The sequence below is a fragment of the Panthera uncia genome, chromosome D2 (genome assembly GCF_023721935.1).
Source record: "Panthera uncia isolate 11264 chromosome D2, Puncia_PCG_1.0, whole genome shotgun sequence".
Classification (NCBI taxonomy): Eukaryota; Metazoa; Chordata; class Mammalia; order Carnivora; family Felidae; genus Panthera; species Panthera uncia.
The window spans coordinates 44,940,761-44,959,206 of NC_064818.1; the positions used below are offsets into that span (position 1 = coordinate 44,940,761).

At 42.7% G+C, this 18,446-nt stretch overlaps 1 protein-coding gene across 5 annotated transcripts in view; it reads left to right on the forward strand.

Moving 5' to 3' along the window:
- The window catches only part of WDFY4 (WDFY family member 4), a 298,336-nt gene that overhangs the window by 173,420 nt on the left and 106,470 nt on the right, over positions 1-18,446 (forward strand). For all 5 annotated transcript variants that reach the window (XM_049645343.1, XM_049645342.1, XM_049645345.1 and 2 more), the window contains 4 exons: positions 3,946-4,023; positions 10,021-10,227; positions 11,970-12,021; positions 14,757-14,923. In XM_049645343.1, the coding sequence (XP_049501300.1) occupies positions 3,946-4,023; positions 10,021-10,227; positions 11,970-12,021; positions 14,757-14,923 (504 nt within the window). The remainder of the gene's footprint in view (positions 1-3,945; positions 4,024-10,020; positions 10,228-11,969; positions 12,022-14,756; positions 14,924-18,446) is intronic.

The following is an 18,446-nucleotide window of genomic DNA, read 5'->3' on the forward strand; positions in this document are numbered from 1 at the left end:
TTTACTGAGGATTTTTGCATCTCTGTTTACAGGTATATTGGCCTATAGTGTTCCTTTTTGTGACATCTATCTGGCTTTGGTATCAGGATGATGCTAGCCTCATAAAATGAGTTTAGAAGTGTTCCCTCTTCTGTTTTTGTTTTTGTTTTTGTTTTTGTTTTTTGGAAATTTAAGAAGGATTGGTATTAATTATGTAGCGACACATTATGCTTTATCTATTGCTGATTTCCACTGAATTTTTTCTCAAATTTGGTCTCTCATCCTCTAATTACTGTTTATGCCCAGGCCTGAAATTTTCTTTGTTGGGGGAGTTTTATTTGCAGATTTAGTTTCTGTAATAGACATCGCACAATTTAGATTTTCTGTTTCTTTTTGTATCAGCTTTGGTAAGTTATGTTTTCTGGGGAATGTGTGTGTGTAGTTCATCCAAATTTCAAATGTATTAGCATAAAGTTATTCATAATGATTCTTTGAATGTTTGTAGAATCTAGAATGATGTCTCGTTTTCTTTTTCCTGCTCTTGGTAACTTTTGACTGTTTTTTTTTTTTCTTTATCAGAATTTCTGGGGGAGATATTAAACATATTTTCCTTGGGTTTGAATTGTTTTTCAAATTTCTTGATAGATTACATGCTTATTTTTTCTAATAATACTATTGGTATATTACATATATCCCCACAAAAAAGTTTTAGTTCTATCATACATGCTTTATTATGTGATATTTTCATTTTCATTTAGGCTAAAATATTTTCTAACTTCCATTTTGATTTCTTCTTTGACCTATGGGCTACTTAAAATAATATTGCTTAATTTTTAAATATATGGGGATTAAAAAAAATTTGCTTGTAACTTAATCCCACTATGTTCAAAAAAGTATATTCTGTGTAATTTCGGCCATTTGAAATTATTTTATGTTTGTTCCATGTTCCATCCTGTGGCAGGTTTTAGTAGTAATTCCATTTGAGCGTTCTGTATCATTTATTTTCTGCAATTTTTTAAACAGTTCATCAGATGAGGCTTGCCTACTATAGTCTTCAAATATTCTTTATTTCTATTTCTTGTCAGCTTCTTCTGTTAGTTACTGAGAGATAAGTTATCTTCTTCCAGTATGATTGTAGACTTGTTTGCTTCTCCTTTCAATTCTGTTACGTTATATATTATATATTCTGAGGCTATATTAATAGATGCCTCACATTTAGAACTTATACTTTCCTAGTGTATTTATCCTTTATCATTATGAAGTACCGTCTTCATTCCTAATAACACTTCTTACTTTAAAGACTGCTACTTGTACAGTTTTACCACATTTCTTTTGGTTAGCCTTCGTCTAGTTTATTTTTTTTTACCATCATTTTACTTTCAACCTTTTGTGTCCTTATTTCAAGGAGTATCTCTTTTTAAGTAGCATTTACTTAGGTTTTCCTTTTTGATACAGTATATCTTTTATTTGGAGCATTTACTCTATTTACGTTGAATGTAATTAATGACAATTTTAGTTTAAATCCACCTTGTTTAAAATTTTGTTTGTAATATCTGTTATTTATTCCTTTTTCCCCTCTTTCAACATATTATCAACTATTTTAAATTATTGTACTTCCCTTCTATTACCTGGAAGTCACATATTCTTTTATTATGTTTTTAGTGGTTAGCCTAGAAATTACAATGTGCATATTTGCTTTATTTAAGTCTAATGTAAATTAGACCCTTTTTCCAAATTAAAAAAAATTTTTTTAATGTTTATTTATTTTTGAGAGCAAGAGAGAGAAAAGGACACAGAGCATGGGGGGCTGGCAGAGAGAGGGGAGACACAGAATCTGAAGTAGGTTTCAGGTTCCGAGCTGTCAGCACAGAGCCTGACATGGGGCTCAAACCCACCAATCGTGAGATCATGACCTGAGACCAAGTCGGATGCTCAACCAACTGAGCCACCCAGGCGCACCCCCCCCCCCAAATTTTTAATTGAAGAAACCTAGGACACTATTTCATTTACCCCATCCATCTTTTGTTATTTTTTCATGTGTTTTAATTCTTATTTTTTAAATCCTGTAAGTTTTTATTATTATTGCTATTATTGTTTTCCAATAGCCAAAATTCATTTAGATATACTAATATATTTACCATTTCTGTAGTCTTTCATTCATTCCAAAGATATATGCTTCAATATGAAATCATTTTCATTCTACCCCAAAAGCTCCTTCAGTGTTTCACTTCATGCAGTTCTGCTGGTAATGCATTCTGTCAGTATTATTCGCCTGCAAATGTTTTGGTTTGTCTTTATTTTTGAAAGATATTTTCACTGGGTAGAGGCTTTGAGCTTGTCAGTTTTTTTTTTCTTTCATGATTCGAAGATGTTCCGTTTTCTTCTGGCCCCTACCATTCTTACTGTCGCCTCTTTAAAGATGATAAGAACTTTTGCTATCTTTTTGAATATTTTTTCTTTTTTTCTTTTTTGCAGTTTAATTGTGATGGGCTTCTGGGTGGTTTTCTAACTGTATTTTTCTTGTTTGAGGTTTACAGAATTTCTCAAATCTGTGGCTCAATGAGTCTTGCACCCGTTTGGGAAGATTCTCATTAACTTTCCAGATATTGCTTCTTTGTCTCCTCCCCTTTGGAGACACCAGTCCACATATGCTAGATGCTTTCTCTATATTACATACGTATCTAACTATCTTTATCTCTTAAGTATTTTCCATACTTATATCTCATCATATTTAGCAAGAATATTTCTTCCATTTTACTCACCCTCTGTTCAGTTGTATCCACTCTGCTGTCAGACTTACCTATGGAGTTTCTAATTTCAATTAATTCATTTCACAGACTTAGAATTTTTATCTGGTTATTTTCCATAGATTCCATATCTCTTGCAAAAGCCTCCATTCTGCATGTTTTGGACTACCTTGCCTTATTTTAAGGTCCATGTGTGGTAACTGTAATGTCTGGACATATGTGGGGGTATGTTTTTATTATCTGTTTTTCCGTTCATCCTTTTAACAGGCACATCTAGTAATTTCTGCTTGACTACTGAACATTTCGTATGAAAATTCTCAGTTAGAGGCTTCAGATGGTGGGATCCTTCTCCAGAAAGGACTTTCTTTGCCTTCTGGCATGTACTTGGAGTGGGGGCAGATCACTATAATGTACTCAGAGTTTGAGCCCATTGGAAGTCAGGTTTCCGCTTTGTAAGACCTGGTCTATTTCCAATCCGCCTTTATTTCTACGGCGCAGCCCTTGAGAGATCCCACTATAAAGCCCAAATCCTGTTGATTTTTACAACTTACACTGCTTATAAATCAGAAACTGCTTAAAAGAGAACATCAGTGCAGAAAGCTGGGCTTGCCTCTCTGTACTGTCCTATTTCTGGACTCTTGGTCTCTTATGGCCTAGGTGTCTTGGTGAGCCTGAATTCCTATTTTTGTCTCCTTAGCCACCTGAAAGCATCACAATTTCCGTTAAGCTTTTCTGCTTCTTACCCACCACTTTCTGTTCAGCTCAACTTCTTGTGTTATTTGCAAACTTGCAAATATGCCAGGGGCAAAAAATCATAGATATCAGGCATTGGGCACATCTCAGTGAGTTTTCTTTATCTCCAAGATCTTGACATCTTAAATCTTGGCTCTCTTGGTACTCTCTGCTGCCTTAAAGGAGATTATTCAAATATGGCTTTTCTTTTTATTCTTGGGAGGAAGACTGACCTGTTGTAAGCTAGCTCACGATAGCTGGAAGTGGAAGTAACCCACAGACGTGTATGTGTGTGCACATGTGTGTGCGTGTGTGCATATCTGTGTGCGTGGTGTCAGCGTAAGTGAAGTCTTTATTGATGAGGTTGTGACTGAGTTGACCAACAAAACTTGTAACCGTTATTTCCCCTGATAATTGGTCAGAATGGAGAAGTTTTTATCTGAAATCACAACTGTCATTAAGCTGTGGCCTGTTTTCTCTCTTCCAGGATTTCGTGTCGTGTATCGAGAACTACAGAAGAAGAGGACAGGAACTATATGCATCTTTATACAAAGATCATGTCCAGGTAAGAAGCAGAACAGCTCTTTTCTCTGCACAGAAGCCAGGAATCTACCCTGGACCTGGAGCAAAGAATCAGGAAGGCCTTTGGTTTAAGTTCTAGTTGGCTAAGTCAATAATTGGCCAGCAACGAGTCAGACCTACTTGTGTAACCTGTGCAGTGAATGTGGACCCACGCTGTCAGCAGCTGAGGAAATAGTCAGCATGTTTATCCTCTCATCTACCCATTCATTCACTAGTAAATAGGTGTCGACCCCGAGTGCCTCAGACCTGTACAGGTGCAACTGTACACAGAGCAGACATGGCCTCACTCTCTGGTAACTTCACTCTACTTCTCTGGAGGGATAGATATGAAATAACTACACAAATAAATCGATCGTTATTACTCGTGTTGAGCAAGAGACACGGAAAATACAGGTACAATGAGAGATTATGATGTGGGGAGAATTTAACTTGGGCCGATCAGATGCCCCCTCCAAGAAAGTGACCATTAAGTTAAGATCTGGAGGAGGAGGATGGACAGAAGTATTCTGAGGATGTGTTTTTGGCTAAGGGAAAGGCATGTGGGAAGTTCCTGATCAGGAAAGAGCTAGATGCCGCCAGTTAACTGGAAGAAGAAGCGACTGGGTGACCTGAACCGGAGATGAACAAGGGTGGAGACAAGGCAGGGCCACAACACACAGGGCTTGCTGCCTCCTTAGGGATTTTGCATTTTACCCTAAGTTCAGTGGGTCGCCACCACGAGGGCAGATGTAGATACTTACAACCCCTCTCTAGGTGTGATTTCTGGACAGTCAAGGTAAAGAGCACTGACTGTCATGCCAGTGAGATCTCTAGTTGAGTCTCAGGTCTACCTCGTCCCAGGCCTGTAGTCTGAGTCGCAGGGTCCCCCTTTCAAAGAAGGGATAATATTTCCTAGCTGTAAAAATTAAAGAGAAAGCATAGAGCACCAAGAAGTGACTGGCAGGGAATACATGTCCATTGTGCGGTTATGGAATGGCTAAGAGGTTCATCTTTAGTCTGTGTTGTTGTTAACAAACATTTTATTTTTTTATTTTTATTTTTTGTTAACAAACGTTTTAAAAAATTGTTGCTGATAATAGAGCACAACATATACATAGTATTAAAACCCCACTAAAAATACTATTTGCTTTATGATTTCTCTGTTCCAAAATCTATGCTAAGTACAGGAAAGGCAGAGGTTATAATGTCACTGCTGTGCCTTGAAGGTTCTTAAAACCCAATAGAAGGACCAAGAGTAAGGAAATAACCACAAGCAGGGTGATGAGGCCAATTCTAGGATATTCTACTATAAAGAGTAGAGTAATAGGGTGTAAGGAGTCATGAGGCATGGCTGGGATGGGGTGAGGGGCCAAAGAAGGCCTGCCCGAATGTCAGGGGAACAAAATCGGCTCTGATCAACTTCGGCCAAGTAACCTGGTCTTAATTCCCTCCAAATAAGCTCACTTGGGAGCCCACACATGCCCCCGGAAATAAGGATTCATGAGCTGTGCAGCCTGCACCCCAGAAACACACAGGTTAGCAACATAGCCTCCCCAGCTATCCTGTGAGTAAGGACAGGGGCAGTTTATCAGACTTGACAGGGGTGAAAGAGGGGTTTGGGGTCTACAGGACATGCGGCTATCAAAGCTATCAGGAGACATTCCTGTTTCTCTGGTCGCACAAGCTGGTCTGAAGCAGACTCTCAGTGTGGAGAAGAACCTCCTCATGGGCACCTACATTGTTGACTGCACTGCACAGCTGGAGGGGTGCCCTGCTGGCTTAGCCGCTTGGTATCTGAGCCCCTCGGACAGGCCCTTGCACATCAATGCCCCACCACTTGTATTCACTGACTTCTTTCAGGATTAGCAATATAGCTAATAAATTCAATTGCTCTTGGGGGAAAATACGATGAATTGTTTAAAATTACATCCTTTGTTTATGGGCATCCTCGCCACACTTGTTTCATTCCAAGATAGAGGGTGTTGTTTGTCTAAACATCCAAATCAGCACCCAGTCGAGAATGTGAGAATCTCTCTTCCTACGGTTGGAAGAGCCTGGGAGATTTGCTGATGACTGGAAGAGATGTGCTGTGTGGTACTTTGTGAGTTTCTGCTGGAATGTGTGAGACTGAAAGTTCGTGGGGGAAGGACAGAACCTCGGCAGAGGCTCCGAGCCCACGAGGAAAGTCCCCAGCCTTCTAGAACATTTGGCCTTGTTCATTTTCAGCAGCGGGCTTCAATGGGGTTCAGAGAATGCTTCAGAAAGTTGTGTAGAGTTTTACTGTTTGAGGTATTTTTGAGAGAATCAGCATTTGAGGCTAATCCATAAGGATACTTTCCAAGTGTTTAAATATTTAAGACAGATTGTTTCAACGTTTAAAGGAATGCAGAGGTAATCACCATCTGCCAGAGATAACGGGGCCTAGAGCATCCACCCTGCTTTTTTAAGGGGCAATACGTTTTCTGAGGGCAGCCCCCACTCTACTTCCAGAAAAGCCAGGTCCAAATTCTGTGAAGAGATCAGGCTAGTGAAACCCACCAAGTTCTTCAAGGACAGCGTGTGCTGAGTGTACTCAGTGAAGCCCTCCCAGAAGGGTGGTCGTAGTGAGATTCAGGGATCCCGGCCCACAGGGCTCTCCGTAATACGTGGTGTAAGACTTCCCTAACTTGGCCCGTTGCCCACAACCGAGAGGTCTCTACAGATGGCAGGAGCCCGCAACATGACCAGGTAACATTACCCAATGCCCTGGAAGTTCATCCAAGCATCATCATATCCCATCATTATGTTACCAATAAATCAGGCAATTTGATATATCCAATCTCCCAAATTTCTTGTTGCTCCAGAAGTACTGGCAAAAACAGTTTCCTCGACTCTGGCCCTGCCAGGATTCCCATTTGCCTTTTCCAAATTCTGTTTGTTCTCTTTTCTGTGGTCCAGCTGCTCTGGTTCTATGCCCAGACCATCCTGTTCTTATGGCAATTCCTTACCATAATTGACAGAAATGCCTCATTCTGTCTGTGCTGTTTTTAAAACATTTCAGGCTTTACTGGTTAAAGCTCTTGCAAGATGCCTGCCATCCTAGAAGTGGCCTTTCTTTTATGTGAGAAGCAGTGTTCTGTCGCACACTTTTGGGTTCCCTAAGGGCCAACGGTTTGTTGCCATTTCTTGCTGAGTTTCTGTATATTAAGTTTTTTGTCACAGCTCTTTCAAATGCAAATATCAGAAGCTCAGCTCAAACTGGCTCAGGCAGGAAATGAAGTTTTGTGGTACTAAAAAATCTGGGGAAGGAGGCTTCAAGAAGAGCTGGATCCAGGTGTTTAAGCTCTGTTCTAAGCAACCTGTTTCTTCTCTCTCCCTTTCTCTTCTCTCTCCCTCTCAGGCTGTACATCCTAGAACTAGGCAACGTTCATGTAAAGGCTGGGGACCCATTTTCTAGCTTGCACAAAGGCAGTGTCTTCTTGCTGAGCTACATGCCTGTGGACTGTCTCTGCCTCAGGGGCACTCTGATGCGCATAAAGGCACCCTGATGTGGGGCAGGTGACCCCAACTGTGTACCCATGCATCTGCCTCTCTGCACTGTCTGCTCCGTATAGGTTCAGAGAGCACCATCTCCAATCCTGGGGAATCATGTGCACTAGCCCATCCTGTAATCGTCCTCCACCACTCGGATGACATTCAGAACTGAAGCCAGGGCTGGGATCAGCCCCTCCAAAGCATGGGGGACCAAAAGCAGGGAAGGGTTGGTTGCCCAGAGGAAAAGCTCATTAATGCTACTGAAAAGTTTCCATTCAGCCCCAAGTCATAGCTACCTCTAACGTACCAGAAATCCTGCCTCTAAGTCTCTAAGCATTTGGCCCAATCGAGCTTGAAGCCGAAAGGGGACCTTACCTTATGCAGAAACACAGGCATTAGAGAGCACCTTGAAGGTGGCATGCCTGGGTGGCTCAGTCGGTAATGTGTCCCACGTTGGCTCAAGTCATGATCTCACAGTTCGTGAATTCGAGCCCCTCATCAGGCTCTCTGCTGTTAGTGTGAAGCCTGCTTCCATCCTGTATGCCCCCCTCTGTCTGTCCCCTTCTCAAATAAACATTGAAAAAAAAAGCAGAGCACCTTGCAGGTATGGGAACTCAGGGCTTTTGCCGTTTGATCATCCTGTGTCCTCTCTCCTGGGACCACTTGTGGCTTTCTGTCACGGACTAAACAATCACTCATCTCACAGGGATCTCAGCCTGTCTGGCTGCAGGTATTTGAAACAACTTATTTGCTCTGTGATGAAGACACAGGCAGCCATGAACCCCCAGGTTCATAGGTAGATCCTTGGGGTGAAGAAGATACTGTTTAAAGACTAATTTTAAATCCAAGGTGGACAACCCAATAGTTTGGGATTACTCATCCTCTATGAAGCTTAATATGTTATTCGAAACCCAGTGACAATCTCCAGGGAGCTGAAATATTTTCCCTAAACGTGTATTCATTTCATATAGCCTCATCCCTGTAAAAGGCTTTGGACAGGACAGACATTATTTTTCTGGAGTTCCTTATTAACCAGTCGGAGTATTATATAAAATGCTGTTTGGGATATAAATGTGAGAACTGTGGAGAAACAAAATAATCTCGCTTTGAAATAGGATTTGCTTTATTCACAATAACAATACTGTTTACACTGAGAAAGTCACCGCATAAAGACTCTTGAAAATATTGTCTCATTTAATCCTTACATAAACCCATGGCTTTATTATTATTGTAATATCATTAACTGCATTTGATGAAGCCCCTTTCCATGAGACGACTAGAGAATAGCAGAAACATGATGATAACCCTGGTTCGTCTGACCCCAAAGACCATGGAACAAGCGCTGTATTGTCTGTTATATTCAGCTCCATCACCCGGTGGTCCTTGGAGAAACCACGTCTCCTCTCCCAGACTTGATTTCTTTATGAGGATAGTAGAAATCATTTAAAAGTTTCAAGCTTCACTCATGGTGCCGCTGGGTAGAGGAACGGAGATACAGCAGGTGAGGGGCTCAGCCCTGATGCATGATAGTGATTTCTTTTCTCTTGACGTTAAGTTGATGAGATTTGTGCTTCTCAACATTAACACACCTTTCAATTTTCTGAAAACTTAAAATCAAAAGATAGGGCAAATAACCATCAAATATTTGAATAACTGCAAAAGTTCACCCCAAAGACAAAGCAGATTCCGCTGTCAAAGCTGACAGGTGTCAAGTTTCCTTTGACAGGTGATGAGACAACTTCAGTGTGGCATACAAAAGCAGTTTGGGGGGGGGGGTCAGTCAAGTGCCACATATGCAAACTATAAAGATGTCATCAGTAAGGGATTATTGTCATTAATAGCAAAGGTTTTAGTTTCCACATACATTCTAGAATTCTTCAACATTCTAGAGTCCTAGGATATTAGGATTTGAAAGACCCTTAGATGATATCTAGGCCAAAGTTCTCATTTGACAGTTGGAGAATCTGAGGTCCAGAGACAGAGATGACTTTCTCAGATCTACCAATTGTTGGCAGGTCTGTGATTCCGCCCCCCCCCCCCACACACATACACACACCTCCAGTCCAGACACTGGAAGGAGTATCTTCAGCATCATTTTTGAAGGGCAGGGGTTGTGGTGAGATTCTGTGTTCCATTTATAAAGTCCATTCTGTCCAACCTATTCTGATGAATAGTGTCAGGACCTTCAGGTCCTATTGTGCTCTGCACAACACCCAGCAGTCACATGGTTCTGAAGGCCAGCGAGCAGATGGTTTTCTCCTCCCCCAACCTGGATTGAATGGTCTCAGAGCTGAAAAACCGCTATCTTCTCCTGGCCTGCTCCTGGCTCCAGGATGTATACTCCACACCCTGAGGGTGCTCAGGGCTGCCTGTAGGGTTTAATTTTTCTCAACCAATTAAGAGGGCTTGGTCTGTTCATCCCCAGAGGTTCGGGGCCAAGCCCACGAGGAAATGTGTCTAAGGGTGACCCTGTACTTCTGCTTCCCAGAGACGGAGATGTAACAACATCAAGGCGGCCAACGCCTGGGCCAAGATTCAGGAGCAGCTTTTTGGGGAGCTGGGCTTGTGGGGCCAAACGACAGAAGCCACACTTTGCTCCAGGTGGGAACTGGACTGGAGAGAGGGACCAGCTCGCATGAGGAAACGTGTGAAACGCTTGTCTCCGCTGGAAGCCCTGAGTCCAGAAAGGCTCAAGGTAAGAGTTAGATGCAGTGAAACAAGGATGCTTCCAGGCAGGAAATGTGTAGGGAAGTGTCTTCTGAGCTATTCCTTCTCATGCTGTTTTCACCAGGAGTGCTTTGGAAATGCTTTGGCATGGGCAGGTAGGAGAGATCATGTGCAGTTAAGTGTAGGAGTGCTATAATTTATTCTTCATGCCATTTAAAAGAAGAAAAGAATAAACCCTCAGTTTGTTCTCAGTTTTTAAGAGTCTCTTGTGCTTTGGTTGATGGGGGGTGGGAGGGAGGGGAGGGCAGGTGATGGGTATTGAGGAGGGCACCTTTTGGGATGAGCACTGGGTGTTGTATGGAAACCAATTTGACAATAAATTTCATATTAAAAAAAGAATAATAAAATAAAATGAAATAAAATAAAATATAAAAAAAAGAAGAAAAGAATCACTAAACCTCCCAGGTATATAGAAAGGCTGCTGTAACTACAGCCTGAATAAATAAGAAAATGAGTGAGTGAATGAATAGCTGAGTGGTTCATATCTACACCACTGACCCAGTACCACGCTGACATCCACAAAAGTCCAGTGGAATAATCTGGGCATCAGTGTTTGGAAGGAGCTAAGTCATGACCATCGTCTGCATAAGTTATCTGTAATGGAGCAGTTGTAACCAGCCCTGCTATGGCCATTATTGCATAATCGAATCTCATAGCAAGTTTTACAGTGGAAATATCTTGAACTCAGCCATTTCTGCAAGCATGAACCTGTGACCCAGGGAGTCCAAACAACATTGGAGCCATTGGTTTCCCAAGCAACAGGATCTAGGTGGTCCCTGGGAGTTTGCTTTGATGAAGCGTGAATTCTGTGTCATCAGACTGACAGTTCTGCCTTTTAAAGAACGGGGAACCAGTTGGATTAGGAGTGGATATGGAAAAATCTGTTAATAGTTCTCTCATGTCTTCATTGAAGGATTCCGATTTAAGATATTCTAGAAGGCAGCCTTCCAAACAGTGGAATGCAAGACATTTCCTTCTGCATTCCTCCTGAGATACAACGTCGGGTTTATTCTGTAGTCTGTAACCTCAGGATCTTTTATCCACTTTAAATCCTTCCTAAAACTTAACGAAAAAAAATTATATTTCATTCATTCAGTAGACACTTGAATTTTTTTAAATTTAAATTCAAGTTAGTTAATATACAGTGTAGTCTTGGCTTCAGGAGTGGAACCCAGTGATTCCTCTCTTACGTACAGACACTTGAATTTTTAATGTATTATCAATGAACATCTGGTTTTATATAGTATTTTCCCCCCAATACATTTCTTAGGAAGTGGCGGCAGGAAAAATAAGTATCCTGTCCACTGTGCTAGTGACAAAGCCAAAGGCTGGCTGTGAAACCTGGTCTCTGGCCTCTCAGGCTGCCTAGCCCCAGATCCTGTGCCTGGTCACCTCTCCAGGGTGGCCCACATCACAGACATCTGAAATGCTATTTGATCCCATTTTGGCATCATCTTTGGTAATTACTGTAAATCCTACTTAATGGAAGATTGTGGGTTTTTTCCCCTTTGACTCAGGAACATTAATACTTACGTTTTATTGTGGTCCTTTAGGATTTAGCATTCCTCCCTTCTTGCATCTAAGACTTGTGACTATATGAGTAATTTGAGGGGGTCACATGCATGTGTGTATGTGAACCTGTGTAATGGGGTGAGGGGCACCATAGTAGTATTCAGGATTTAATTTCTCTATTCTCTTGTTTTGTTTCAGGAAAATCAAGACAGAAACAGCAACGTGTCTCAAACAAATGTTGAAAGCCAAGGTACTCCATTTATCATTTTACCTGTTTTTCATTAATCATCAAACCAATTCTTGGTTTTATTTAATATGAAATTAATACTTTGGAGGAAGAAAATGCTTATGTCTGAAGTAGGCGATGCTAAGACTCTTGGCATTACTGTGCTCTCCAGGATGAGGAGGAAAGTATTCCAGACCTTGACACTCTGGTAGGGGAAGAATTTTATATTATAGTTATAACAATAAAATTTTTTTCAGGGGAACTATCTTGTCAATTTGCTATGTCAGGGAAACCTCAAAAGCGTCCCTAAATAATACTAATACATGTGCGGTATGTGACCCAAAACACATAGGAGGAAAATAAGAAAATACTTCAAAGTAAAAATGGGTAAAAGAGGTATTTAAAATTTTTTTAAACTGAATCCTCTGATTGTAAAACCAGCTGCAATAGTCACTATTATTTCCCAAGCTAAAAAATATATATATACTTCGAATCGTTTTTGATGTTTATACTGACTCTTCAATTGTATAATCCTCATGGAGGGATTTGGCTGAATTGGTTTGCTGAAAATCCAGGGTTTATTTTCAGAGCCCATTTGGCATGAACACACTGAAACACACACACACGAATACACACGCAGACACACACCAACATACACACTCTATTTCAGATTTTGTGTTTCTACCAGACCCTGCCTTTTGCTTCAAACACTCCCTGTCTGTGAGTTTCATTGTCTCCTCAGCTCCAGCGTGTGTCCTGTCCTTAATTAAATGACAGCTTCCTACCACTGATCAAACTTGTCTCACTCAGTGCCTTAGTGACCGGATTTTGCATTGAGCTTGCTATCTTGCCAGTCTACAATAACAAAGCCTGGAAGTGAAGATGCTGGGCCTTGATCCCAGGTTGATTTGGGGGTCCCACTGTGGCACAGGACTTGGGACAGTCTTGTAATGCCCATTTGCTTCTCTCCTCTTTAACTCAAGCCCCACAGCTCCAGGATCACAATGATAGTCTACCTGTGTTCCCTTTCAGAGGGAGTATCTGCAGAGATTGTGGTGATGGGAAGCATGCGCTGATGTTGACTATGGCCATGGGCTGTGGCGTCCTCTTGTCCTGAAATGCAGATTCTTGCCCCCAGTAGGGGGTTCAGCCAGAGAAGAAGAAGAAAGGGCTTCTGGTTCTCCCCTATGCTTTCCTGGGTGCCTGTATCTATACAGCATTCTCCCTGCTTGGGGAAAAGCCTATGTGGGTATTGTGAGCAGCAGACACTTTCATTCTTCTAGTTGGGAGACTCCCAGGTGCAGAGGAGCTCAAAGAGGTGAGCAGCTTAGCACACACACACACAAAAATGGCTAGTAGCCCCACAACTTTGCAGTCATGTGCCGTGTGCCTGTTCTAGGCAGGTGGGCATCTGGGACAGGGTGGGGGAACAGGATCCAGAAATTATGTAAGTATGTGCTCAGCTGGCACCCAAATATCTGTGCCCAGCAGTACATGCTTAGGAAATAAGTCAAGGTGTGCACACACATGATCGCAGCACAGCACATTCACAGTAGAAATAGAAACCAGTTGTATCTCCAAAAAACTGGAGATGGATTAGGTGATGATGAAAGAGTCACACAATAGAATATTACACAGCCATTTTAGTTGATTTCAAAGAACTTTCAGTGGAATAAGAAAGTGCTCATGAGATAATCAAGTAAAAATAATACTAAGAAAGAAAGTTGTAAATGCAGCGTAATTCCTATCATGTCAAAAAATTATGTGTTTGTGCATATACATATATGTACAGAAAAGGTGTTAGAAGTAAAGAACCGAAATTGTGAACAGTGAGAACAAACGTGGTTCAGATTCTGCCTCTAGTTCTTTGTAGCCATATGACCTTGAGCAAAGTAATCAGCCCCTTTCACTTTCCCCTGATTGTAAAGGGAGAAGGAAATAGAATCTACAACCCACTTGGAGTAGATGAAAAAACTGTCATCAAAAGCATCCAGCACAGAAGAAGTGCTTACTACATCTGAGCTGTTATTATTAGCACTATTTCTGGGTGCCTGAGTGATACTTGTTTTACTTCTCAAGTTTTTAAAATTTATTCTCACAATGTCATGGATTTTCCAAGATCACAGTGCATCCATAATTAGAAAAAAAAAAAACTCACTCTTTTCAAAGAGTGAATGAAGTGAAATTCAGAGAAAGCAGATTCTGGATGACCCTCAAGGGAACTGCTCTGCTGATTAATGAGGGTGAATTTTGAAGTGTTGCCCTGTGGTCACTCTGGAGCTACAGAGCGGCCAGCCCTGGGCACACCTTCCAGAGTGAATCAACCTAACGGTGTGTTGACCACACCACAGGGTCAGAGGGGTGGTGTTCATTTTCAGAAACAGTGGGGCACATGCTGAGGTCCCACCACTCACTTGTGCCTTGAAACCTTGGAGTTTCTCTTGGTAACTCAGGCCCAAGCTGTGCACCATCCCTCGTGAGGCCAGGTGGCTTGCGTCAAAAAACGTGTGACCTGGGGCACCTGGGTGGCTCAGTCGGTTAAGCGTCTGACTTCGGCTCAGGTCGTGATCTCACGGTTTGTGGGTTCGAGCCCCACATCAGGCTCTGTGCTGATATCCAAGAGCCTGGGGCTTGCTTTGGATTCTGTGTCTCCCTCTGTCTCTGCCCCTTCCCTGCTCACACTCTGTCTTTCTCTGTCTCTCAACAATAAATAAATGTTTAAAAAAAAAACACACACGTGTCCCTTTATGCTGCTGCAGATGAGCTGACATCAGAGGAAGCTGAGATCAAGACAGACGAGGTAGCGGTGGACTGCACTCAGCTTACCTTCTTCCCTGCCCTACACGAAAGTCTGCACTCTGAAGATTTCTTGGAACTGTGCCGGGAAAGACAAGTTATTTTACAAGAGCTTCTCGATCATGAAAAGGTAATATAACCCATCACAATTATTCTTCCAAGATTATCAAACATGAGAGATCAAGCTTTCTTCATTCACGCAGGAGTTGATAGCTCTCTTCACTATAAAACAAAACAAAGCAAAACAAAACAAAACAAAAAAACAAAACACAATGAGGAAAAAGACCAGGCATGCTCCTAAATTTGTGGGACCAGAGCAAGGGTACAAATAGAAACTGACACACCTTGCATCAAGAGTTTAAAAGATATAAATTCAGCTAATACGCTGTTATGAAATACGCTGTAATAACTTCCAACAATGACCTTTGTAATACCTGGAAGATCAGTTTCAGATTTGGAATTCTCGATCTGGTTGTTCGGCACCTTGGCTCCCTGCCTGCAGTCTGGCCACCTTGAGGGATCCATCCCACATTGAGTGTGGAAGTGTTGCGACACTCAGCCCCTAGGTCCAAGCTGGGTCTAGACTGCTCACCCTGCAGCCAGCCTCCCCTGGGCTACCACTCAGGCCCAGGGATGAGCATACTTGTATCCCCATCATTCCTTAGCAGGGTGAACATGGAGACGATAAGCACGTGGGCCAGGGGCCAGGCTAGACAGTTAGCAGAGGAGTCCACAGTCTGGGATGCCGGGAAAGGGCTTGGGGGACCCATGGCATGGCCCCTTGGTATGACTGGACAAGGACCAGAGGGATCCCTGAAGTATGGTCCCAGTGGAGGGCCCTTTTTTAATTTTTTTAATGTTTATTTATTTTTGAGAGCGAGACAGAGACAGAGAGACAGAGCACAAGTGGGGGAGGGGCAGAGAGAGAGGGAGACACAGAATCCGAAGCAGGCTCCAGGCTCTGAGCTGTCAGCACAGAGCCTGACATGGGCCTTGAACCCACAGACCATGGGATCATGACCTGAGCCAAAGTTGGACAGTTAACCGACTGGGCCACCCAGGTGCTCCCTGGAGGACCCTTCTTAACCAGGTCTAAGAAAGGTATGGAAAATGAAGCTTATGCCTTAGAGTAAAACAGACCTGAGCTCAAATTCCAACTTGGCAGCATACTAAACTGCATGTTACCTCACCTCTGTGAGCCTCAGTTTTCCTTATCTTTAATATGGAATGTAGAGCAATCATTTCACAAAATCCTTGTAAGGTTTAAATGGGATAATGGAAGCAAAGAGACTAGCTCAGAGCTGGGCACATGTAGGGTGGCCTGTTAGTGACAAACTCTCTTCTGTCTCCAGAGGTTGGGTGGGTCAAGGGTCTCCAAGTCTTACCCATCAACACTTCCATTCAGAATGTAAGTGAAGGAGATGTGCCAATAGAACAGAGGAGCAGTCAGGGTGTGGTCCAGGGTGTAGTTTAACCAACATAGTCGTATAACAACATCATCCTTCTTATACTTGCTTAACCCAAGTCTTCCAGGCGTGGAGCACATTTGCAGTCCTTATCACACCTCTTGCCACCATGACTTTTCTCATGCTGGTTCATCCACCTGCAGTGCCCCGCCCACCGGACTCCTGGCTGCTGACTCTCTGAAGTTGATCTTGACCGCTCCCCACTCTGGGAACTGGAGTACTTGCAGCCTCCATTTCCCCCTGCATCACCTCCTACCCTTGCTCCTGGCACACAGACTAACCTTCCCCACCTAACTTATCTGCCTCTCTCACTGCACTGATCCTCTTTAACAGAGGGACTGCTGGGCACTGAACCTCAGGCATACCTGGAGTAGACATTCAGTAAACGCTGATGAATGAAGATTTGTTAAATTCATGTTCATTTTATTTTGACTGTGGAAGTAATGTATGTGTCTACGTCGTGAAATTTTAAAAAGGTGGAAATCAAAACATATATACATAACATGTACCTCGACACATATACATTTATATACGTGTGTGTACGTGTTCATAACATCCCAGCTGCTGAGGATAACAGCTGATAACAGTTCGGATGTATCACTCTAGTATTGTGTTCATTTGAGAAATGGATATTTGAGAAATGTGTTGTCAGTTGAAAAACAGCTAGGAGATTAATGCTTTCTATCAAAACTTTTCTTTGCCTTATGCCCTCAGAAGATTGTATAAAGAGGTGATTCTCAACAGGGGGAAGCTTTACCCCCAGGGGGATATTTACCAATATCTGGAGACATCTTCAGTTTCATGATTTGGTAGGGAAGGAGTGCTATTGGTTTCTGGTAGGCAGAGGCCAAGGTTGTCACTAACAATCCTACAATTGCTCAGGACAGTCCCACCTTCCACTAGAAAATAGTTATTCAGTCCAGAACGTCTATAGTGTCAGAGTGGGAAACCCTGAAGTGAAGGATGTATATTAAGCAGATGTCGTGTTCCAACCATCCCCTCCTATTTTCTTCATAGGATAAAGAAAATACTGGATCATATGTCTCCATTTGGTTATTTTCCTTGTTTTGCTAACAACAGATCAACAACAAAGCTTTGCTTTTGCTTGGTACATTGATTTTCTGTTGCCGCCATAACAAACTACCACAAACTTAGTGACTTAAAGCAACACATGTTTATTATCTCAAAAGTCCCAGCACAACACGGCTCCAATGGCTCTCTAAATGTTTAGAGTCGCACAGAGCTGAAAGCAAGGTGTTGACCAGGCTGCGTTTCTTTTGAGAGGTTCTGGAAATGAATCCATGTTCAAGTTCATCTGGGTGTTGGCAGAACTTGGTCCAATGCTTCTGTAGGACTGAGGTCCCTGTTTCTTTGCTGCCTGGCAGATAGGGGTCATTCTCAGCTTCTAGAGGCCACCCACATCCCTTGCCTTGTGGCCCCCTCCTCCATCTTCAAAACTGGCTACTGCAGGTCCAGTCCTCTCCCTCTTTGGACCTTGCTGGCCCCTTTCTGCCTCATCTACGCCTACCTCCCTCTCCCTTCACATCTCTCCCACTGGCCAACTCTTCTGTCGTCCTCTTCTGCCACCAAGGGGAGAACACTGGACCCATCAGATCATCCGGGATAATCTCTGTATTTTAAAGTCTGCTGATTTGTACCTTAATTTCATCTGCAGGTTTTTTTCAAGCAGCACCTAAATTAGCATCTGATGGGAGCATCGGGGACAAGGTTCTTGGGGGACAGCTGTGGAAAACTGCCTGCCAGTTAGTATCACTCAGGGTCCATAGCCTACCTAATCTGTGTCCTCACCTACCAAGGGGAGCCTCTGCAGGTGGCCTGGCTCCCATATACCTCCTAAGCCCAACCTGATGGTTCTAGCCCTAACTGGGCTGCACCGAGGGCAAGTTCTGAAGTTTATCATCAGAGCCAAGAGCTAGTCTTAGCCTCAGTCTATGCAGCAGGTGGATGACGTTGGTAACTGTTTTGGTCTCTGAGAGTTTTGTTTTTGCAGGTTGTCCTATCCAGTGGCATTTCCCTCAGGGGTCCTGTTGGAGGTGGTGGTGGTGGGAGGGGAAGCCTGAGGCCCACAGGTAATTGACTTTGCTAGCTCCTGAGAGGCAAGACAAGACCAGGAAGAGACAGTTCTCCCACCCTCCCCTGTCTTGTACTTAAACTTCAGTCTTTCTT